The sequence below is a fragment of the Microcaecilia unicolor genome, chromosome 1 (assembly GCF_901765095.1).
Source record: "Microcaecilia unicolor chromosome 1, aMicUni1.1, whole genome shotgun sequence".
NCBI lineage: Eukaryota > Metazoa > Chordata > Amphibia > Gymnophiona > Siphonopidae > Microcaecilia > Microcaecilia unicolor.
This window is the reverse complement of record NC_044031.1, coordinates 510,571,315-510,596,720: the sequence shown is the minus strand read 5'-3', so window position 1 is coordinate 510,596,720 and position 25,406 is coordinate 510,571,315. Positions and strand designations below refer to the sequence as shown.

Sequence of the window (25,406 nt, the reverse complement as noted above, 5' to 3'; positions counted from 1 at the left end):
TGCAAGGTGGTGATGTGGTCAACGATGCATACTTTTACCAGGCACTACAGGGTGGATGTTGAGGTGTACTTGGAAGTCAGTTTTTTGTACTTTGGTCCTCTGGGTGGCTGCGCCAGGATCCCACCTTCTCTAAGGATTGCTTTTGAACATCCAAAAGGTTCTGGAATGGTGGGAAGCTACATAATGGAAGGAGAAATTAGGTCTTGCCTGATAATTTTCTTTCCATTAGTCCTTCCTACTATTCCAGAGGTCCGCCTGAGGTTTCTGAGATGTTTAGTTGGTGCGAAGTAGCAGATCATCAAACGACTTTCCCCTTGCGTTGTACTTCCTGCATATTTCTTGTTCTCTACCAGTTGTCCAGAGATGAGAGAGATCCACACATGTTTGCTTGTCTGGTTAGTGTTAGGTTAGCGAGTTAAGGTTGTTGTGTTTATTCTGCGTTTCTCCTTACTGTTTGTCTATGTAAATACTGAGGAGCTGGACTGCATGTCATGAGATATGTCTCAGCTCAGTGTCAGTTCTCTATCTCCACCTGCTGGTTGATGGACACAACTACCCCACAAGTTCTGGAATAGTGGGAAGGACTAATGGAAAGTTAATTATCAGGTAAGACCTAATTTTTCTTTTCTTAGTTGAGAAGGTGGTATTCAACTAACAGTGAAAGGTTTGGTATGGAGAAAGGCCAGGGATCATATAGTTCTCATTTTGAAGGAATTGCACAGGTCATCAGTAAAATAGTGGGCTAGTTTAAAATCTTGACTTGGGTTTATAAGGCTTTGAATAACAAAGTACCTGAATATCTGACCTAGATATTATTGTGTTATCAACTAGGACTTCCCCTTGAGGTTATAGTAGCAATTACTTCTAGCTGAACTGTCTTTCCCTATAATTCTTTTGGAATATGCTAAACAGAGGGCACTGATCTGCTTGGCTCCTGTTTTATGGAACATGGTGCTATTTGAGATTTGTTTTATTTTTTTGCAGGTTTATGGGACGGGGTAGCAGAAAACTGTTACGGGCTTAGTTGCAAGGACAATCTCTTGGACAGGGGAATTAATAAAGGGGGGAGTTAAAGGGTAATTTTGAGTGGGGGTTTTAACAATGCGTTTACTAACACCTTTACATTTCAGTATACCATTGTGATCTTATTATGGAACGATGTTATATTAGGTGTTGTAAATAAAAATTAATGCCCGCTGGGTGTCACTAAGATAGTGTAACATTGGGCATGAAAACCAGATTGTAGACCAAGTTGCTAGGCCTTTCTGGTTGTAGTAATGCCAGTTTATATTGTGCTTTCATCACTCATTCAATCTAGAGTGGACACAGTACACTGAAGACTCCCGACATTATATATTATTATTATTATTATTGATATTTTCTCAGGACTATATTTTGGAAAGTTTTGGATTTTGTAAATATAAGCATTAGAAATTATTATGGTGCTACTCTTTTTCTTATATATTATCATTTTCCTCTGTTCATAGCCTGCTCTGTTCATAGGTCCATTATTCTTGCCTTTATTATTTCTTTTATTGTCTCTTGCATCTTTTTGTGTGGATCAGGTACTGCAGCTGAGTGTACAGAAATTTTGTCTTAAACTACTTCTGGTGCCTTTTGATAGCTGGGTGTCACTGGAAGAACAGTATTTGAATATCACAATCCTTTCTCTTACCCCATCAAGGAAAGTGAACTCTGCATTAGCATGGCTTCCAATCTCCGACATCAGCCATAACCAGTTTTGAGCACAAACTGAGACCACCAGACTAACCCATTCAAAGCAAAACATAACTTGCTTTCCACTTAAGAAAGAAGGCATAGAAGGGGGGGGGGGGGGTAACCTGCTCGGAGCTAGAATCACACAACTCAATTGGGGGGGGGGGGCTGCAAGATAACCAGATTTACTATGTTAGTATACCTGTAAACATTTTTGGATTATGAGCCTCCTGTGTTCATGGTCTTGATTCTGAACTAGTTAAATTGTTTTACAGGAATCTGGAAATACTTCAGGGCCTTCTCCTGGTGCTAAGTTCTCCCACATTTTACAAAAAGATGCCTTCTTAGTCTTCAGGTCACTTTGTAAACTTTCTATGAAGCCACTATCAGAAGGACCACCCGATCCAAAGTAAGTATGAATGATGTTTGTTTATTTATTTCATGTTTCGTTTATTTGTTTTATTCAGTATAATGTGCATGAGAGAGGGAGAGCTAGATACAATTTGTGAGTAATTGAAAGTGAAACTTGGGAGAACTTTTTGATGAAAATTTAGTTCACTTGTTTTCCTTTTGTAATATAGTAGTGTACTGGGGAAAAATTTGTTTTTAATTTAATTTTTCCTTTCTTATTTTTTAATTTATTTACTTTGTGTAAAGCATTTTTGTGTGCATAAATTATATTGACATGCATAATAACAATGCTATGTGTGTAAATATGGCTGCATGCACAGTGATGAAAGCACGTTTGGGTCTTTTTTTCAGGTTTTGATACTTATGTCTAATAAAAGAGGTACATATTGATACAAGCATTCAAGGATACATAGGATCTCTAAAGGAGTGAAAGGGAAAGCAGATGGATAGATGGGCAGACTGGATAGACCATATGGTCTTTGCCTTCATTTTTCTATTTCTGTGTGTTGTGATTACAAGGGCTATGTATCTGTTTAAGGAGGAGAGTAAAATTAAAGTTGATTCTAGTGAATAAATTAATTTATTATTTGGATTTTGCTCACATCTTTTCGGTAGTAGCTCAAAGTGAGTTACATTCAGGTTCACTGGGTATTTCCCTGTTGGGCTCACAATCTAAGTTCATACCTGAGGCAATGGAGGGTTAAGTGATGCTAGTCAGTGGTGGAGGAGGGGAAGACAATCTTAGGGTTGAAAACAGTGATATGTTCCAAGATTGCATCATATAACTGGCCATATGAGGTTGGCAAGGCAAGTTTCCGATTTATCTATTTATGATTCCAGTGTTTAATTATGAAAATGTGGAACCTGGGCAGAGTGCCAGCTATAACTGAACACCTTGTTGGACAGACTGGATGGACCGTACAACTCTTTATATGTTGACATTTACAATGTTACTACATGATAAGAGGTTTATGAAATACTGAATGGAATGGGTAGACATGAATCACTTGTTTACTGTTTCTAAAACTGCAAGGACTAGGGGGCATGCAGTGAAGCTACTAAGTAGTAAATCTGAAACAAGTTGGAGAAAATATTTTCGTCACTCGGTGCCCTGTTTACTAAGCCGCATTATAGGCGCGTTAGTGTCTTTAACGCCCGTTAACCATGTATGCGCCTACAATATCCCTATAGGTGCCTACACAGTTAATGCGCAAGCTAATTGTAGGCGTGTTAAAATCGCTATCGCGCTTTAATAAACAGGGCCCTCAATGTGTAATTAAACTCTAGAATTCATTGCCAGAGAATGTGGTAAAAGCAGTTAGCAGAATATAAAAAAAGGTTTCGACAAGATCCTAAAAGAAAATCCACTGCTTATTCCAGGGATAAGCAGCATAAAATATGTTTTACTCCCTTTGGGATTGATCACTATTGGAAACAGGATACTGGGCTTGATGGACCTTCGATCTGTCCTTGTATGGTGATGCTCATGTGCTTATTATATGATGGTACTACCCCCCACCCCCACCCCTCACGCCACCCTAAGGCCCATGATATACTACTACTACTTTTCATTTCTATAGCGCTACTAGACGTACACAGCGCTGTACACTTGAACATGAGGAGACAGTCCCTGCTCAACAGAGCTTATAACCTAATTAGGACAGACAAACAGGACAAATAAGAGATAAGGGAATTACTAAGGTGGGAGTGATAAAATATGGGTACTGAACAAGTGAGCAATGGTTGGAAGTTACTTCTCACTTGTATGACCAGCAGTTCCATTGCCAAGATAAACAGAAATGGAGATAAAGGGCAACACTGCCTTTAGTTCAAAGATATTAATATAAGTCCCCCACCTCTCATTCACTCAAAACATACTAGGGGCTCCCTGTCCAATGCAAAAAGTTAACTTACACCCCACGCCCTCCAGCACCTGAAGCATATATGGCTAGCAGACCCTACCAAAATATTTTTATACATCAGTTGACAATAATACTATTGGGATCTTAAGTTCTTTAGCTTTTCACATCAGGTAAAGCACTTTTCTTATATTAACTAAAGTCTGCTAACCAGCAATGAATCCAGAGTAGTCAGTCTCAACTAGTTCTGGAAGAATGGGGAACAATCTGCTAAGATTTTAGTAAAAATTTTAAAATCAACACCTAGTAATGAAACTGGCCAGTTGAGTCACATGTTGTTGGATCTTTACTTTCTTTAGATATGATAGTCACTCCCCAATCCACATGAAATTTGGTATAATAGGATTTATGAGGAATGAAATATAAAGGTTTGTTAAGGGCTCTACTTGATGGCTCCTAAATACTTTTTAGTACCTGGTTGTATACTTCTCTAATCCTGGCACTTTACTAGAGAGTGACAGTTGTATAGACCTCAAATATGCTTGAATATCTTCATCTAAAACAATTTTCTTAGGAGTGTAGAACTTTTTGTAAAATTCAACAAATCACTACTGTATCAGGTCAAACTTCCTAAAATCATTTCCATGTTTGTCTTTAATCCTAATGATTTTATTTTTAACCTGAATTTTTTTGTAACTTCTAGCCATCAACTTACTTCCCTTGGTAATAATATACTTGTTGAATTCTAAGCATGTCATAGTTAAGTTTTTCCAACTGTAGTTCTTTGAGAGATGTGTGCCACTTCCAAATCCCTTAAATCTTTATTTACTGTCCCCTCTTATGACTGTTCTGTAATCTTGTAACATCAGCTGTAATTTTTTCCTCTTCCTTTTTTTCCTACACTCCAATGGTATGAATTTGCCCCTAAGTACTGCCTTGAGGCATTCTAAAATTATACTGCAAATGTTCATAATTATCTTGGGCTCACTCCCTCATTGTTTAGCAATAAGTTATTTAACTTCCAGAATTGACACCCTGCATCTCTCACCCCTATCTGCATCTCAAACTATACTAGAGCTTGGTCTATTCATATTATGTTATCAGTTCAGCTTTGAGCCACCCTCAAGCACATACTTCAAGACACAATAGATCAGTTCACAAGTAGGCCTCATAGAGTTTTGAGAAGAAAGTAAAATCACACTGTCTGGAGTGTATTTTGTGTTAGATGTTTAGCCAGTTAAATTCCGCATTAACTTTTGCCTACATCTCTTCTGGGCCTTTGTCTATCCTTTTTGAATGGTCTGCCCTAGGATTGGGAGATAAATAAACATCAGCCCCCACAATTAAACTGCCCTCTGCAAAGCCTTGCACAGGTAATCTTTGGCCAAATCATAAAATGATCCCTGATTAACACTGGGAACATAGACATTTACCAAGCATTAAGACTCTTGGTGATTAATTTCCCATTTTACAAAACTAATCCTTTCTTCAATATATTTGAAGACTTGTTGGGCCTGAAATCTTTATCTCCTTAAGATTCCCACCCCACCCTTCCTTTGCTCTTTCCTGTTAGATGCTTGGTTATACTTATTCTTCATTAAACTCTCATGTTTATTAGATGGGGTAACCTTGCTTCTGGGGTGAATTAAGCTGTCTTTACATTTATTGTTCACAAACCTTAACTTAAAAAGCAAGAAGGTAGTCGATCCACAAGATCCAGTATGGAGGTTATAGAGAATAGTAGACTAGTGAAGAAGTTAAAATAATACTTTAGTAGATGTCTACAAAAGCATGTGAGAGTCAATATGCAAAGTCCAACATGGCCATGTTTTGCACTTGAAACAGGCTGCGTCAGGGGCTTAAAACTGTTAAACTAAAATATAACAATAATAATTCAACTTAAACCACAGTGATACAGATATATAAAATAAATCAATGCATACGTATAAAATGAAACAAAGCTAAAATGATTATCAATTACTGAAATATAAAAGTGAAGTAAAAAGGGCATCAGAGTCACGTGACGTCATGTCCGAAGGAAGACGCTAAGCAGAGCTCCTCCGGACCCTTAAGCATTGGCAGTGCAGGAGGCTCGGGAATTCCTGGCTACGGTGGAAAGCGCACATCCTGTTGATACAGCATCGGATCTGACACCGAGGACACATTACGGGTTCGATGTTGTCCTCTTCGGCATTGAAGGACTGAGATGCTGTGCATCGGGGAAGCCCAAGAAGCATAAGCATTGGTGCTTCTTGACGCACTGTGCTGGGAGCATCAGGACATCAGCATCGCCAGTACCCAAAAGCGTCAGCACTGGGAGGAGCACTCCCTCTCCTTGGAAGAGGTGCCAGAGCGCAAGCATTTAGCAGTCAGGTCCCCGCTACTGGTCCAACACCAACACCTTCTCAGTCTTTCTCTCTTCCAGCTCCCCTGCCTTTGCCGAGATCTTCGCCGATGCCTGCCTTTGATGAGAGTTTCTGAGTCATTCCCGGGGAGGAGCTGGTGCAGATGCTGCAGTGGCACACTGCTCATTCATCAAGGGCACTTGCACCAACTGTGGATCCAGCCCATATTCTTACTGAGGCTCCTGCTGTTACAGAGATCCTTGACTTGTGTTGACGTTGACCTTGATGCATACAGTACTGCTCTTGATGTAGGGGGAGAAAGCTTCCCCGGAGTCAGAGAGTAGGACTGTACCTCACACTCTTTGGGTATGGACACAGATCCGGAGAGTGAAGGCAGGTACAGACTCATTCAGTATAACCTGAATACAGTGAAGAGTCTGAATGGGGCTGCTCAGATGAGGACCTACATTACTTCTTGGAGGGAGGAGTCTTATGGGATACCTTCTGATCCTTGCCACCTCTGCACTTGAGGGTCTCTCTTTCACTGGTTTTATCAGAGAGATTGGCTTTTGCCATCCAGTTTAAGTTCGAAAATGAAGAAGATCCCAATGCAGAGATATTGACTGTGCTGGACTATGAGTCTCCTAAGGAAGGGGTCACTGTACCATTGCACGTCATCCTTAAGGATGCAGTGATGAAGAACTGGGAATCTCCCTTCTCAGTGCAGGTTACACCTAAGAAGGTGGATATGTAGTTCCATATTTAAAAGGCTCCAGGATTCGAGAGGGCACAACTGCCACAACTTTCTTTGGGTGTCAAATCCACTTTCAGATGAGCTAGGAGATCCAGGACTCATGCCTCTGTGCCCTCAGGTAGGGAGGCAAGGACACTAGTCTCATTTGGGAGGAAGATTTTTCTGACTTCAATGCTTGTTGCCCTCTTCCAGTCCTACCAGCTCTACATGAGCTCTTACTTTGCAGTCTTTGGTCCACAGTACACTAAGTCTTGTGGATACTGTCCGATAGGAGCAGGCCGCAGAGCTTTGCCAGTTGGCTAGTAAGCAGCTGGAGTGTAGGAAATATCTGGCCAGGGGTGTGTATGACTCTTTCGATATAGTGTTCAGACTCTTCGCTATGGATGTGTGGATGTGCAGACTCTCATGGCTGCGTGTGTCTGACCTAGAACCGGTGGTTCAGGAGAGGTTGGTGGGCACTCCTTGCCAGGGTGACAACTTATTTGGAAATAAGGTGGAAGAGGTTGCTGACCTCATAAAGAAACATACAGATTCCATCCAACTGCATCCTCTTCCTTATGGAGGTTTTTGAGTAGGCCTAGACAATGAACTTAGTACTCTCAAAGGTGTAGGTTTCTGCTGCCTTCCTGCTCTGCCCAAGTCCCAGGCCCACATTCTTGGCCATGACAATCCCATCTGCAGAAGCCCCAGCTGTTTCCCCAGTCAAAACAAGGGACAAGCTTTTGACTGGCTCCAAAAGATCATGGCTATACTCAAAGTAGCCATCCTGGACGGCATACCAGTAGGGGGAGGCTGAAATATTTCCATCACAGGTGGCCCCTTGTAACCTTTGACTGGTGGGTCTGTCTTAGTTATGCCCTGCATTGGCATAAAAGACCACCAAATTGCCCACCAAGAGCATTTTCAAGCAGGCTCTTGTAGAGGAAATCTCCGCCCTATTCCAGGCCAATGCAGTTGAACTCAGGCCACTAGGGGAAGAAGAGAAGGGATTGAGCACAAGGCATCTCTTCCACGTGCCCAAGAAAGCAGGGGGATTTCATCCTATCCTATACCTAAGGGCCCTGAACAAATTCTTGGTCAGTGAAAAGTTCATGATGATTTCCCTGGGCATCCTTCTCCCCATGATTCAGGAACACGATTGGCTATGCTCTCTGAACATAAAGGATGCCTATACCCACATTTCTGATACATCCCCAGTCACAGGAAGTATCTCAGATTTTGAATAGAGAAACACTACTATCAGTTCCGTGTACTGCCATATGGCCTCGTGTTAGCTCTCAAGGTCTTCACCACATGTCTAGTGGTAGTATCAGCATATCTACGTAGGCTGGGAGTGTATATGTTTCTCTATCTGGACGATTGGCTAGTCAAGTGCACATCCTAGTAGGGGCATCAAGAGTCAATTCACCTAACTATTTGGATGTTGGATTACTAGGGTTCGTCATAAACTACCTCAAATTCTACCTTCTCCCAGTTCAGCAATTGGAATACATAGGAGCCCTGCTAGAAGTGAGGGCAGAGACCTTATCAGTGCTTGCCTTGCAAGACCGAAGCAGCAATCAGGTCACAGCTTGGCAAATGTTGAGATTGATTGGCCAAACGGTCTCAATGGTGCATACACATCTCCACTTGAGAGAAGCCTAGTGGACCCTAGTTTCCTAGTGGTCTCAGGCTGCTGGGATCCTAGCGGATATCAAGATTCCTCCAGTGTTGACTCATGCCCTTCTCTGGTGAATAATTCAAACAAACGACAGTGGAACTACCATTCCAAGTTCCACCACTTCAGAAGGTGCTAACAACATATGCATCCAACCTGGGATGGGAAGCTCATGTAGGTGAGCACACCCAGTGGACTTGGTCTGCTCAGGAAACAGATCTCCATAGCAATCTCCTTGAGCTCAGGGCTATTTGAAATGCTCTAAAGGCTTTCAGAGATCAGCTGCAAAGCCAAATTATTCCCATCCAAGTGGACAACCAAGTTGCAATGTTTTATGTAAACAAACAGGGGGGTATGGGATCCTACCCCTTGTGTCAGGAAACAGTGGGGATGTGACATTGGGCCCTTCTTCATGGAATGGACCTCTGAGCCACATACCTGCCTGGCAGACAGATTGAGGAGGGTTTTGCAACCGCATGAGTAGTCTCTCAATATGAGCATTGCCTGCAAGGTCTTCCAAGAGTGGGGCACCCCCTAGGAGGATCTTTTTGCCACCCTCCTCTATAACAAGGTCCCCCAATTCTGTTCCCGGCTCAGATTGCACGACATACTAGCATCAGATGCCTTTCTCCTGCATTGGAGGGATGGTCTTCTGTATGTGTATCCTCCAGTACCTCTCGTAGAGAAGACTTTGCTGAAACTCAAACAAGACCAGGGAAGTATGATCCTCATCATGCCTTACTGTCCGAGGCAGTTCTGGTTCCCTCCCCTTCTTGAGTTATCCTCTAAAGACCTGTGAAAATTGGACTGTGTTCCAACCCTTATCACGCAGAACGAGGGGTCTCTTCTACATTTCAACCTCCAAACCCTGGCCCTCACGGCGAGCATAGAATTTGAAACCTTGGATTTGCCAGTGGGAGTCTCCCACATATTGCTGGCTTCTAAAAAAGACTCTAAGAGGTGTTACTCATTTAAGTGGAGGAGCTTTGCTGTCTGGTGTGAGGGTAAGGCCTTATATTCCCTCACTTGTCCTACACAAAAACTGTTTGAATACTTCCTGCACCTCTCTGAGTTTGGTTTAAAAAACAACTCTGTAAGTGTTCCTCTCAGTGCAATTAGTGCTTAAGATCATTATCGTGTGGGAGGTAAGCCCATCTTTGTATAACCTTTAGCTGTTCGCTTCATATGAGGTTTGTTATTGGCAAAACCCCTGATCAGACCTCCATCTGGGTCATGGGATCTCAATGTTGTCCTCACCCAGCTGATGAAAACTCCTTTTGAGCTGCTTGATTCCTGTCATCTGAAGTATTTAACCTGGAAAGTTGTGTTTCTGGTGGTGGTCACTTCAGCTCGTAGGGTCAGTGAGCTTCAGGTCCTAGTAGCTGACCCACCTTACACTAAGTTTCACCACAATATAGTTCTCTGCGTGCACCCTAAGTTCCTTCTTAAGGTAGTTTTGGAGTTCCATCTTAATCAGTTAAATTGTTCTTCTAACATTTTTCCCCAAAGTACATGCCCATCCTTGCGAGAGTGTACTGTATACCTTTGATTGCAAGCAAGCCTTAGCCTTCTATCTGGAGTGGACTAAAGCCCATAGTCAGTCCACCCAACTTATTTCTTTTCACCCAAACTGGATGGGGATAGCCATCGGCAAATACACCATTTCCATTTGGCTAGCAGATTCAATTTCCTTTACGTATGTCCATGCTGGGCTGACTAGAGGTTCCATAATGTCAGAGCCAAGGCTACGTCAGTAGCCCACAGTCAGCTTCCATAGAGGATTTGCAAAGCTGTGACAGGGACATCTCGTTACTGTCTTGAGTAGAATACCCGATGTGATAGGTGGTTCAGTGAGACAGTCCTGCAGAATTTGTTCGGTGTCTATTCCATTCCGTTCGTAACTTATATTCCACTATATCTCCACAAGGAGTCAGTGTGGATTACAGGAGAAGAAACATCTCAATCAGATGAAATTACAAAACCAATACCCTTAAAAGTAATACAATCAAAAAAAAATTAAACTAAATCTATATCTGTAAACAAAAAAGTCTTCAACTGTTTTCTAAATAAAAAGTAAGACAAAATGGATCTTATCTCACGAGAAATACCTTTCCAAATTTTTACTGCTAAAAGTTGGAAAGAGTTGTTCAGGTAGCTCTTAAACTTAACACTTCAGGGGCTTTGAAACATTAAAGTATTTAAATGAGCAGATTGTAAAGACCTACCTGTAGACAATAGAATCGGATACCTACATAAGCTAACTGAATTTTGTCCTGGATTTAAAAACCATAGAGGCTATTTTAAATTTTATATGCGAGGAAACCGGAAGCCAGTGTAACTTTTTTTTTTTAAAGGAGATACTCTCTCAAATTTGTTAACCCTGAAAATCAATCTAGCAGCTGTGTTTTGAAAAAGCTGCAGTCTCCATAATAGCTTCACAGTAAGTCCTCCTTTAAAGAATTACAACAGTTGAGATAAGACAGAAGAACAACCTGGGCTATACTTCTGAAGCTTTCAGCGCTAAGACTAAATCGAATTGCTCTAAGTTATAATCCAATTCCACCTCCTAGGCCCAATTTTATTGTGTTCCAGGCTGCACCTCCACAACTAGTAAGCAAATTCTTTCAGGTTGGTTGAATAACGGGCCTCAATATTGCGAGTCCCTATTGTCCTAGCATTGTTTTTGGTGAGCCTGGTAGCTAAGGATTCCCAGATGTGAGACTACGACAACCGGCTTGTCCTCGGAAAATGTAAAGTTACTCGCCTGTAGCAGGCATTCTTCAAGGACAGCAGGCCAAGTTTTCTCACATACTCTACCACCTCCCTTTGGTGTTGAATTCTTTTGCTTTTTACAATGACTGAGGATCCTGTGCTCGCGCGTCGGGCAGGAAGGCACCAGCGCATATGTAGTGGGACACTGCTAGAAAATTCTTGAACTTGCTAGTCAGCGTCCACACCAGGCTTCGTCAGATGATATCACCCAGATGTGAGAATACTTGGCATGCTGTCCTTGGAAAACACCTGCTACATGTGAGTAACTTTGCTTTCTGGCACCATCTCATTGTTCCATCTGTTGCTTGACACACTGCCACTATTCTATTTTTGTGGCCCAGGTAATCTAGCTGGATCGTACTTATCAAAATTAAATTGTTGATTTTCAGCAGCTCTCAGGAGTATGTCCCAGAAAGAGATGCCAAAGAGTGTCCCCCTCCCCCCCCCCCCCCCACACACACACACAAAAAAAAAAACTACGTGTACAGTTTAGCAAAACCATATCTGGTGTGGATACCTGTGGCTGGTGCTTTCAGTGTCTTGGGCCTGATCATGATTTGTGTTCACAGATGACTGAGTGGGATTTGGAGCCAGGAAAAGCAGTGTGAGAAGATCTTTAGCACTTCTAAGTCTAATCCATAGATGTATGCATTGGACGCATCTGCCCCAAAGAACACCAGATGCTGCTGGTGTGTTCATATTGAAAGGGCATTGATCTCCCTCCATGTAGAGTGGTGATGGAGGCCACTGGGAGCAGACCAAACAATTCCAATCTGAAGAAGGATTTATCTTCCTCTTCAACATGGAGATCTCTCCATGTTGAGCAGAGGCCAGAAGGCATCATCATCGAGAGCTGTCATTGTGGAGAGGAAGTACAGAAGCCTGAACACCGAGCCCTATTGGATCATGATGTTGAGAGCACCAGGATGTTAACAGCTGCCATAACCTCACAGTACCCTTGAATAGAGGTTTTCTCGACCTCTTCAGTGTTTAGAGAGTCACACCAGCCTCCAAGGACCTGGGATCTAGCCTCAAGTGCCTCAGGAGGATATGACTTCTACTGCACTCTCTTCACATTGGCATTTTTGCACCCTTTGGAGAGGTGCTCAACAGGAAAATCAATGAGGCTTGCTGAAATACTCATTCACTATGATGCCTCAGCTTTAATGTGTCAGCATTGATGTATAGGTTTATTTAGCTAATCCTCAAGACCCATGTTCTCTTAGGTGGTGGTTCAACAATGCTGATCCTTGAAGGGCCTCGGATTTGCTGTTAGCTACATCATTGTGCATCTTCATTACAACAGGGGAAAGAGCTGATCCTGGGCACAGGCATGCATCTACGTCTATACGTGCTTGATCCAGTGCTGCCCCACTCATGCATTGATGTCAAACCTGGTAGAGACCCAAGCCTCTCCATTAGAGTTCTTCTCTGGATCTGCTCTCGAGACTCTCAATATGAACCTGCAGAGTACTCTGAAGAAGAGATCTCCACAGGCTTATCCTCAATCCCTCCTCTACAGGTTTATCCTCAATCCCTCCTCCACATGAAAGGAGAAAACCTTCCCAAAAGGACGTTTTTGTTACCAGCTGTATTGAGGAAATGGCCAGTGACATTCCATTTGAGCCCATGTCTAACCTCACCCCCCCCCCCCCCCCAAATGCACACTGTGTAAATTAGTGCGGGTATTTACAGAAAACCACTTAGCCACACTGTGAGCACTTAGTTGGGTAAGTGTGCACTTACGTGTATAAGTACTAGTATTCTAGACATTCTGGCACCTAGATTATAGACTAGCCCTTACAGTGATCAGATGAAATTAGATTGTGGCAGATATAAAACAAACAAAATTAAGTATTTCTATATACAACTCACAGATAATTTGTGGATCTCATTGGCACAGAACATTTTTTTTTCTTGTTGTTATTATTCTTTATTGATTTCAAATTATACACCAAGTATTACACTGGTAAAGAAAAGGTACATTTGTCCATAATTTTTAAAAGAAAATATTCAAAAAAAAGAAAATATATATCCTGACAAGTACACACTAGTCCTCAAAATTAGATCCAAGATTTACAATAACCGGAGAATATAGTAACAATTTTAAAGAAAACAAAAACCGGTCTGGGGTTTTCCCTTTTTCTATTCAAGCATGTTCTTTTCACTTCAAAAATCTTTTAGCAGTTATAAATTCACTAAGTTGTACATATTCCGAAAAGACATATTTGACCGATCGATAGCAGACAATGCACTTACAAGGATAACGTAAGAAAAATGTTGTACCTAGCTGGAGAACTCCTGGTTTCGATAATAAAAACTGTCTGCGTCTTTTTTGAGTCTCCTTAGAGACATCAGGAAATATACATATCTTAAAGCCCATAAATTCTTTTTCTCTATTTTTAAAATATTTCTTCATGACCATAATTTTATCAATAGGAATAGCTAAAGTTACTAATAATGTAGCCGGGGCTACTAAGTCCTCTGTTGGCGTCTCCAAAATCGCCGATACGTCAAGTGGTTCCTCTTGTTGTTGTATAGAGGGCCCAGTTTTCGGTTGCGGTAAATAATAAACTTGACTCATAGGTGGAAAATTTTCATCTGTAAATCCTAAAATTTCTTTCATATATCTGGCTAACATTTCTCTTGGGGGAATAGTTACAGCTCTCGGAAAGTTCAAAAGTCTTAAATTGTTTACTCTTTGAGAGTTTTCCAGATTTTCGATTTTTTTCCTCATATTAGTAAAGTCTCTTATCATACTAATTTGTACCTCCTGCGTTTTTTTCCACTTGTTGTAACGAGGTCTTAGATTTTCCCATTAGCTCTTTTTTCTCTCTATCCATTGATTCAACATTTTTTTCTAAGTTTTTTACTCGAGACTCCAAGTCCAATATTTGTGGGCACAGTACTTTCCCTAAATTAGCAATCAAACCCCATGGCACAGAACATTTTGAAAACAAATAGCATAGCTGGGTTTAACATGAAACTGACAAGTTTATTTATTTATTTCCAAAACTTCTATATCACTTGAAACTAAGCAGTTTACAAAATACAAACAAAATGGAAGATAGGCCAATGAGACACCATTAAGCAAATAGTCAGGGATGTCATGCCAAGTTCAAATCATCTGTAAACCATGATTTTGCAAACGAGAATTACATCTGTTTGAAGGAGTGAATGAGATAGATGACTGATGTGATTGCATGGTGGGTGCTAGTGTATCTCAACAGTGGTTCATACTTCCACTGTAGCAATAAAATTCCTTTTAACTCATCTACTCCCTTTCTGCTACATTATTTGAGGGGGACCTTGCTAGCTTGTGTGTCATCCTGGAAGCATCCACTTAGTGGCTGTTCTTGCTCCTCAATTGCCTAGATTACTGGTAGGCCCAGTGCTAGACTGGTGAGTATAACAGGAAATTGAATCACTCTAAACGTGATATTTATAAACTTCTAAGACCTCCACTGCTTGCTACTTATGAAGACACTGAGCTAAATAAATGTTTACATTTTTTTTGACTGCAATTAATTTTGATCAACATTTTTTAATCATGATCAAAATTTTCAAGTCCTGTCTCTTGCCCAGCATTGTTTTCTCTCCCCTGCCTATTCTATTTCACATTGGCATAACGAAAAAGAGGGAAGACATTGGCGCCATTTGCAAGTAGCATGTGGGAATCACTGCTGGAGACCCTATGAAGATCCAGAAAAATGTTGATAAATGTGAGGGGGGGATGCTGGACTTGTGTACTGGGGGGTCAGCAGTAGGAGAGGAGAGAAATGGGTGTCTGTGTGACAGGGATAACAGGTTTAGCTACAGAAGGGGAGCTGAAGGGAAAGGATGCAGCAGGAAAGGACAAAGGTAGGTACCTGTATGGAGGCGACAGGAGAGGGGGAGCAGTGTTCAAACTTCTTCTACTAACCTATAAATGTATTCACTCTGGTGCTCCCCAGTATCTCTCCACACTCGTCCTTCCCTACACCCCTTCCCGTGCACTCCGCTCCATGGATAAATCCTTCTTATCTGCTCCCTTCTCCACTACTGCCAACTCCAGACTTCGCGCCTTCTGTCTCGCTGCACCCTACGCCTGGAATAAACTTCCTGAGCCCCTACGTCTTGCCCCATCCTTGGCCACCTTTAAATCTAGACTGAAAGCCCACCTCTTTAACATTGCTTTTGACTCGTAACCACTTGTAACCACTCGCCTCCACCTACCCTCCTCTCTTCCTTCCCGTTCACATTAATTGATTTGATTTGCTTACTTTATTTATTTTTTGTCTATTAGATTGTAAGCTCTTTGAGCAGGGACTGTCTTTCTTCTATGTTTGTGCAGCGCTGCGTATGCCTTGTAGCGCTATAGAAATGCTAAATAGTAGTAGTAGTAGTAGTAGGAAGGAAGTATGTGTGTGCAACTTTTCATTATATTCAGCAGGTTTAAAAAATTTCCATGCCGTGGGAATTTACCCTACCAAGCCATCCAGTCCAGAGGTTTGACTAATCATGTGATTAAAAATTTTAATACCACGATTCATTTTGATTAAAATGTTTAATTGTTCCCTATCCCTAATTGAATAGCATGTTGTAAAGGATAATCAGCCATGCTGAGCATTTGTTCAAAAGGATGTTTGGGTCAACATTCCAAAAAAAATTGAAAAGCTTGTGTGTCCAAAATACATGCCATGATTAATCGCATTTTTAATCTGTGCCCACCCCTACTTTTGATGTAATTCAGTATGAAGAATTTGTTCTCATGTACTTGTAGTAATGTAGTAAAAATAGAATCTAATACTGTGTTTGTTTTTCTAGGTCCCATGAACTCCGGTCAAAGGTTCTTTCATTGCAGCTCCTACTATCCATTCTACAGAATGCTGGACCTATTTTCAGGACCAATGAGATGTTTATTAATGCTATTAAGCAGTATCTGTGTGTTGCGCTCTCAAAAAATGGAGTTTCATCTGTCCCAGAAGTTTTTGAGCTTTCCCTCTCCATATTTCTTACCTTACTCTCAAACTTCAAGACACACTTAAAGATGCAGATTGAGGTATGTGAAACATTCCTCTGTAATCTTGAAACTAAAGTATGTTGCATAGTCATATAATATATATGTAGTTATTTTCTATCTCTGATAGTTTAGAATGTATGTTCTTCATCATTCTAAATAATTTAGTTGAAACAGTATTTAGGTTTAGTGCCAGGCTGTATTCAAGCCGTGTAAGTGGTTGATTCATTGTGTGTGTTGACAAAGAATATCCTGAAAACACAGATCTGGTTGAAGACTGAGTTGAAACCCTTGAATTATTATTATATACTGGAAACAAAGTAGGTTTTGTAAATCTGATATTTGCAAAAGTGTTTTGACTGTCATTAGAGTTATGCAAATTATTTAGTGTGTACAAGCAATCAAGTAGGATATGTTTTTATTCTTAATTTTAAAAAAAGTTGAAATTCTGTGAGAAATCAATCTCTGCAATAGCTTTTTTTTTTTTTAACCTATAAACAATTTACCTTTATTTTTTGAGGCATAAGAAAAAAAGTATGTATAAAGACGCAAAAAAAGTTATGTTTTGGATATTTGTTATATAAGTTCATATGCTTCATTTTTATTTTGAATAAGTGACAGGAATAGCTTGTATAGTAGACAGGGATGGTAAAGTGGCTTTTACAGTAAGGTACCTGGGAATATTTCTTGTCTATAGAGCAGCAGAGAAGACAATGAAAATATTAAAAACAAAGTAGCAATATTGTAAGCAGAAAGGATCCCTTTGAAATCAGAATTAGATGTGAATTTCATGTAGATACAGAAGGAATTTCTCATTTTGAAAGAAAAAAAGCAGGAAAAATAATACCCCTGGAATTTAGGATCATCAGTAAATTTGGAAGATATATGTAATAGATCTATGTATTGATATCTCAGCCTCTTAGATAGCATATTATGGGGCTCATTTTCAAAAGAGAAAAACGTCCAAAAAGTGTCATAAAGCACCATTTGGATGTTTTTCTCACAAAAACATCCAAATTGGTATTTTCGAAACCAATTTTAGGCATTTTTCTATAAAGTCCGTCAGAAGTGCGTCCAAATCACAAGTGGGCATGTCGGGAACGTTTTGAAGGCAGGATTAAGGCTTGCCTAACACTTAGAAGTTTTGCAGCCATAATGTAATAAAACAAAAATGTCCAGGAATAAAACCAAGACGTTTTGGTTTAGACCTGTTTTCAAAACGAATAAAGCACAAAAAGCTGCTTTAAATGACCAGGTGACCACTGGAGGGAATCAGGGGTGACCCCCTCTCCCCCCCCCCCCCCCCCCCCCAAAATGTGAATAAAAATATGACTTACTAGCCTCTAGGACAACCTCAGATGTTATAGCCAGGTCTATCAGAGCAGCATGCAGGTCCTTGGAGTAGTGTAGTGGTGAGTGCAGTGCACAATGAAGTGGGGGACTCAGTTCCCTATCTCCCTCTACCTGTCACACTTGTGGTGGAAACTGTGAGCCCTCCAAAACTCACCAGAAACCCACTGTACCCACATATAGGTGCTCTCTTCACCCATAAGAGCTATTCTAATGGTGTTCAGTTGGGGGTGGTGGGTTTTGGAGGGCTCGGCAGACAAGATAAATGAGCAAATTTCTTTGAAGTCCACTGCAGTGCCCCCTAGGGGGCCCCATTGCTCTTCTGGGATGTCTGGGGGACCAGTCTGCTAAAATGCTGGCCCCTCCTATATCCCAATGTCTTGATTTTGTGCGTTTTTAACGTGCATGTTTTTTTTTTTTTTTTAAATAGCCTGAAAAGATAAATGCACAAACCACAAAATCTTGTTCAAAATGGTATTTTCGAAAAAAAGACGTTTTTCTTTCTTTCGAAAATGGGTGTATTTTCTATTTGGTTTTTGGACGTTTAATGCAAAACGTCCAGAGTTTGACTTAGATGCACTATCGAAAATGCCCCTTCACATGTTATTTTTTTAAGTTCAATTTTTATTCAAAAATTAATAAAGAACTACAATTACAAGCCAAGAAAACTAGTACAACAAAGGCAGGGAAAACCCACCCACCCTCCTACCCAATACACAAGCAGGGACATCTAGGGAGCCAACACATCTGAAACTGCAAGATCAGAGGACTCTAAATAGGATTTAATTGACAACCAAATTTTCAAAAATTTGACTGAAATACCATAATTTTCAAGAATAACATACTTGTATGTTCTATCAAAACTGTGCATTCAAAAGCTGTACGTTTTTCTAGCATTTTCTTATTTGTGGTGCAGTACCCAACATAAGGTCTAACAGTGTACCCTTAGGATCTTGAGACTGGAGATAAGGGAAGTTTAACCGAAAGAGGTTAGGGCTCTACATCTTGGAAAAGATACGGCTCCTGAAGCTCGTACACTCAACGGCCCAGCTGTCCTCTGAAGTTCTGTCTTTGTTTACTTGAAATTTCCTCTCTGCGTTTGCAGTTACCTTAACTGAGAGGAAGGGGATAATGGGGGGTCAGCTGCCGATGGCCAGCGTTTTGTCCCCTGTGCAGCAAGTATGGGACCGCTGCGCGACGAGCTGCCCTCAGATGACTGGGTTGGTGAGTCCTTTGATTAGCGCTGGCGAAGGAGCGTCGATGCTCTTGACCCTGGAAACAACTTCATCGCTCCTGAATCATTTAACCACCATGTCCAAAGGAGTGGAGGAGTGAGTTAGGAGTGTATGCTGAAACGGAAGTCGTTTACAGCTGAACCCGTGTCGGCGGTGCCAGTCCTAAATCCGTAAGAGCTATCAGCTTGGAGTTTTTGGGTCCCATGGAGGTTACATTGAATATCATCTGGAAGGCGCTCCAGGACCTAACCGTGGTAGTAAATAATTTTGCTTCAGATATAATCTTATTAGTGAGCCACATGGATAATCTAATCGAATCCTTTGAGGTATATAAAATAATGAGTGGAGTGGAACAGGTGAATGTGTAGCGTCTGTTCACGCTTTCCAAAAATACTAGGACTAGGGGGCATGCGATTAAACTACAGTGTAGTAAATTTAAAACAAATCGGAGAAAATGTTTCTTCACCCAACGTGTAATTAAGCTCTGGAATTCATTGCCGGAAAATGTGGTGAAGGCGGTTAGCTTAGCAGAGTTTAAAAAGGGGTTGGACGGTTTCCTAAAGGACAAGTCCATAAACCGCTACTAAACGGACTTGGAAAAATCCAAAATCCCAGGAATAACATGTATAGAATGTTTGTACGTTTGGGAAGCTTGCCAGGTGCCCTTGGCCTGGATTGGCCGCTGTTGTGGACAAGATGCTGGGCTCGATGGACCCTTGGTCTTTTCCCAGTATGGCATTACTTATGTACTTATGAGAATGAAAAATTGATACAGCAAATGAAATTCTACAGGAGTAGGAAACGGTTAAGATTTTGAAAATGATAATAGACCAGAAAAATTTGAACAAAATGAATATTATTACAGATGATTCCAAAGAATTTAAAAATCAAGCCAGATGTCATCTCTAACTATCGCCCAGTGGCTTCGATATCTCTAGTTATCAAACTGATGGAGAGTCTGGTCAGTGTTCAGCTCAACGAATTTCTGACTAATTTTGATATCCTCCACCATTCGCAATCAGGTTTTCGAGTTCAATACAGCACAGAGACTGTCCTGGTCACCCTCTTATCTAACTTTCGACGAGAACTATCTGTTGGACGGAAGATTCTTCTGCTGCAATTTGACATATTTAGCACTTTCGACACGGTGGATCATGAACTCCTGCTTCACCTACAGGACTCTTTTGGTATAGGAGGGCCAGTTTTGCATTGGTTCAAGGGTTTCTTGTCTTCAAGGTCCTACCAGGTCATGGTGAACTCCTACACTTTTGAACCGTGGAATGCTTCCTGTGGGATCCCTCAGGGCTCTCCCCTTTCACCTACCCTATTTAATATTATGATGATGCCTTTAGCCACAGCACTTGCAAACCTGGACTTCAACCCTTTCATCTATGCGGACGATATTACAGTCTACATCCCTTTTCACTCCACAGTATCAGAAGTTGCCAACCTCATAGATGCCTGTTTCTCCACTTTAGAACATTGGGCCAGCGTGTTCCGCTTCAGGCTAAACAGGGAAAAAACTCATTGTCTCATCCTCTCGTCCACGCACGCTCATGTATCTGACACAATGCTTCCAGTTCTGGCCTCTGCCCTCCCGAGTGCCAACAGCCTGCGGCTTTTAGGAGTGCATCTGTACTCACATCTCCAGCTGGTTGATCATGTACACTTGGTCTCCAAAAAAATGTTTCACGCCTTTTGGAGGCTTCGGCGCATCAGATACCTCCTTCCCAGAGACTTGTTTCGTACCCTTGTCCACTGGCTTGTCCTATCCCATCTGGATTACTGTAGTGGAATTTATGTGGGTTGCCAGGCCTCCTTATTGAAAAAGTTCCAAACGGCTCAGAACACTGCAGTGAGGCTCATCCTTAGAGAAAGGCGTTTTGCACACGCCGAACCCCTGCGCTTTAAACTTCATTGGCTGCCTGTACAGGAGCGCATTGCTTTTAAGATATGCTCCCTAACACATAAAATCATCTATGGGGCTGCCCCGGATTACATGCTCCCCTTGATCGACCTTCCGCCTAGACATGCCAACCCTGCTGCTCGGTCCTATCTCCACCTCCATTTTCCGAATTGTAAGGGTGTCAAGTACAAGAAAATCTTCGCCTCGTCCTTCCGTTATTGGAGTCCCAAACACTGGAACACGCTACCTCGTCACCTTAAAACTCAAGTGGACCATGCCCCTTTTTAAGAAGTTGTTAAAGACATTCCTCTTTGCTAAGACTTACCCCCCAACTTACCATGTTGATTGATGCATCCCTTGTCCCTTACCCTGCCTAGTTCACGCTGTTAGTTTCTCCTCCCCTATTTGCTTCTTTTATGCTTACCTAAGCTTTTAACTTTGTACTCTTATTTAATTCTCTGTAAGCCACATTGCGCCTGCATGAGTGGGAAAATGTGGGATATAAGTAACCCATAAATAAATAAATGATTAATATTGAGACTGTTGTTTTCCCAGACTTCCAGTTATGACTCCTAAAGCTTTTTCCTCTGAAATGATTCCTCTTAGTATATTAATTCAAAAGGAGTGGCCTGTGAAACTGGGATTACCTTAATCAGTGGGAATTGGATTAGAGACTCAAGTGTTTGTATTGTTAAATAATTTCTGGTTTTAAAAGAGAAAAAAAATGAAATCAGGTGTATTATTTCCACTAATATTGGACAAATAAGTATGTTTCCAACGAAATAAATTGACTATACACTGTTTTGGGTTTGAAGAAGCCAACCAGACGATCAATGTGGAATAATGATTCAGTTAAATAATAACTGGGGATAATCAGGTTAATACCACGTTTTCTTTGTTTACTGTTGTTTAATCGATCTCCTTGTCTTGTTTCACTCTCCCTATTTTGTGGTCTAAGGAAGAGTATAGAATTACCTGATTGAAATAATTCTTGTGTGTTATTTTCTCTGTATTTCTGGCAAGTTATTTTAGTGCTTGTAAAATTAAGTTGTTATAAATAAAAAAAAAAAGGAAAAGATACGGCTGAGGAGAGGTATGATTGAGGTCAAAATGGTAGATGACGTTTAATGTGAGCAAGTGCAAAGTGATGCATGTGGAAAAGAGGAACTCGATCTATAGTTACGTGATGTCAAGGGTTTACATTAGGAGTCACCGACTATGAAAGGGATCTAGGTGTCATCATTGAGGGTATGTTGAAACCCTCTTCTCAATGTGCGGCGGTGGCTAAAAAAGAAAAATAGAATTTTAGGTATATTAGGAAAGGAATGGAAAACAAAAATGAGAATGTTATAATGCCTTTGTATCGCTCCATGGTACGACTGCACCTCGAATATTGTGTGCAATTCTGGTCACGGTATCTCAGAAAAGATATAGTGGAATTAGAAAAGGTACAGAGAAGGATGACGAAAATGATAAAGGGGATGGGATGACTTCCCTATGAGGAAAGGCTAAAGCGTCTAGGGCTGTTCAGCTTGGAGAAAAGACAGCTGAGGGGAGATATTATAGAGTGTTATAAAATAATGAATGGAGTGGAATGGGTAGATGTGAATCACTTGTTTACTCTTTCCAAAAATACTAGTACTAAGGGGCACGCAATGAAGCTACAAAGTAGTAAATTTAAAACAAATTGAAGAAAATATTTTTTCACTCAACTTGTAATTAAACTCTGGAATTCGTTGCCAGAGAATGTAGTAAAAGCAGTTAGCTTAGCAGGGTTTTAAAAAAGGTTTGGCTATATTCCTAAAAGAAAAGTCCATAAGCCATTATTAGGATGGACTTGGGGAAAATCCACTGCTTATTTTAGGATAAGCAGCATAAAATGTATTATACTGTTTTGGGATCTTTCCAGGTACTTGTGACCTGGATTGGCCGCTGTTGGAAACAGGATACTGGGCTTGATGGACCTTTGGTCTGTTCCAGTATGGTAATGCTTATGTTCTTATGACCACCGTCTTTTCTGACTCAGCCCTCCAGTACTGATGGCTGCCATGTGTTCACTGGCTAAACCTAAGGAAAATACCAGAAAGCAGGTGGACAAAAATGGGGAGAGAAGTTCAGGGTATTCACTGACAGGATGTAAGGTAGGAGTAAGGCTGAGGTTCAGCAGGGATGTTAGCAAAGTCAAGGAGCATCTATCGAAATTAATAGGATCTGGTGAGAGGCAGGCAATGAAAGCACAAGATGACACCAAGTGGTATATTTTAAGCTTACATGAGAAGAGTAAATGATTGAAGACTTTGTTAATTAGAGTTGAGGCCTGGAATTGGATGCCCCATTAGAGACCTTGACCGCTCGATCTTACCTCACCTTACGCTTTCCAAGCTACAAATCAGTTTGATACAAAGTGCTCATTTCCTCATCCTTCACCTATGTAAGCCCTAAGTTTTGGAACAGTCTACCAAAGTCCTTAAAGGAGATATACGATCATCAAGTTTTCAAAAAATCATTAAAAACATTCTTGTTTGAGAAGGCATATTCCCACTACGTCACTCAGCCCACACCTTCTTCCTCTTAACAGATCCTGTTTCTATCTGTTATTACCCCCCTTGATATGTAATTTTTGTAAGCCGAATTGTGCTCGTTTTTGTGGGAAAATACGGAATATAAATGTACTGAAATAAATAAATAAGTCCATGATCAGTGATGCTGATATTTTTCTCATGATAATTTTGGTTGATATGACATTAGTTACACTTTATACTACTAGTAGAAGGTGTTAAATTGAATGCAGTACCATTTCGCCTCTATTTCCTGTTTGTTAGATATTTGATATGAAAGTATTGGTTTGTTACCCTATTTTTGTATAGCTGCGATCTCCAATATTATAAAACTGAAATACGTTCAGCATTAAATATTGAACAATTGCTTTCAGAATTAGCATTGTAGCCACCCACTAATAGAAGAGAAATATCTGTGTATACAGAAAACTCACCTGTGTGGTTCCTTAAGATATGTTATAACTTGAAAGGGATTGGCATTCTTGCTAATTCAGGGTATTGTGGGTCAAACTTCAAAGCAGTTCATTTTATAGTAACTGTGGGCAACAATCTTACATCATATTTCTTTTCAACCACTTACAGGTATTCTTCAAAGAAATTTTTTTATACATATTGGAGACATCTACTAGTTCATTTGATCATAAATGGATGGTCATTCAAACACTGACAAGGATTTGTGCAGGTATTATATGACTTTTATTTGATGGAGGATATTTCATTTTATGCAGAGATGCTTGGAAGTGTAAATTATTATTTCTTTACTGTTATGGCAATATCTTAAAAGGTCTCAGTAGCATGAATGATGTTGAAACTCTTATATGCTATTAAAAAGTAGCCACTGATAACTGAAAAATAGTGCATGCTAATCTGGTTAAGGATGTAAGAGTTTTGAGTGTCTTCAGAAGTTGTTTAATAATGATTAAAATTATAAACTTATTTGGAGAAAGGCAAGCCAGAGCCCCAGTTATAGGAGTATGATCTATCCTAAGTGAGATTTTACTTAATTAACATAGACTGGGTGCATATGACGGGACACAGGAACATCACTTCTCCTCCATCACCCACCCTTACTACATATTTACTGATCCAGCATGATTATATTAAAACCAGGGCCAGAAGGGGAGGAAATGGCATCCAGCTAGGTGCCTGAACGAGAGCTCCGACCTGGAGAGGAGGAAAACAGTATATTAGCCTGCCCCCTCAATCCCCCCCCTCCCAAAAAAAAAAAAACACCAGATGTGAAGGAAGTGCATCAAGTATCTGGGGAGATGGGAGAGCAAGTCATAATGTCTTTGTTATGAAAACTAATTGATTTAAAATAGATTGCATACAACAATAGTAGAGATGGGGAAGTGGATGGAGCCAAAATGGCAGTATGAACGGGAGCAATGGCGGCAACTGGCAGTGAGGTAGTACTATGTGGGCAGCCCATGCTCCTGATTGAAATTTCCTTACAGAACAAATTTTCAGCAATGGTTTTGAAGAAATTAAAAAATAAATCATTGCAATGAAAGGCAGTCTGCTTGATCTGATGGGTGAGCTGAGAGCATAGGTAACAGAGCTGATTCACATAGTAGAGGATACAGCAGGGGTGGTGAACCATGGTCCTCGGTATGAGATATATTTGCAAACAATGGAAGCAGTTCATGCAAATCAATCTCATACATATTTATTATGGAAATTTTGAAAACCCAACTGGGTTGTGGCCTTCGAGGACTATGGTTGCCCACCCCTGGGATAGAGAGACCAAGTCTGAACAAACTCAGGAGGTGAGAGCCACAGACTTTAAAATAAGTCAATGGAAACACAAGAAAGCAATTGCAAAACAAGATTGAGGACTTCAC

The 25,406-nt window shown here is 40.7% G+C and overlaps 1 protein-coding gene across 2 annotated transcripts in view; it reads left to right on the top strand.

Annotated features, from left to right (window-relative positions):
* Positions 1–25,406, top strand: part of ARFGEF1 (ADP ribosylation factor guanine nucleotide exchange factor 1) — a 456,734-nt gene that overhangs the window by 93,164 nt on the left and 338,164 nt on the right. For both annotated transcript variants that reach the window (XM_030215298.1, XM_030215307.1), the window contains exons 9-11: positions 1,992–2,125; positions 16,321–16,555; positions 24,145–24,244. In XM_030215298.1, coding sequence (XP_030071158.1) covers positions 1,992–2,125; positions 16,321–16,555; positions 24,145–24,244 — 469 coding nt within the window. The remainder of the gene's footprint in view (positions 1–1,991; positions 2,126–16,320; positions 16,556–24,144; positions 24,245–25,406) is intronic.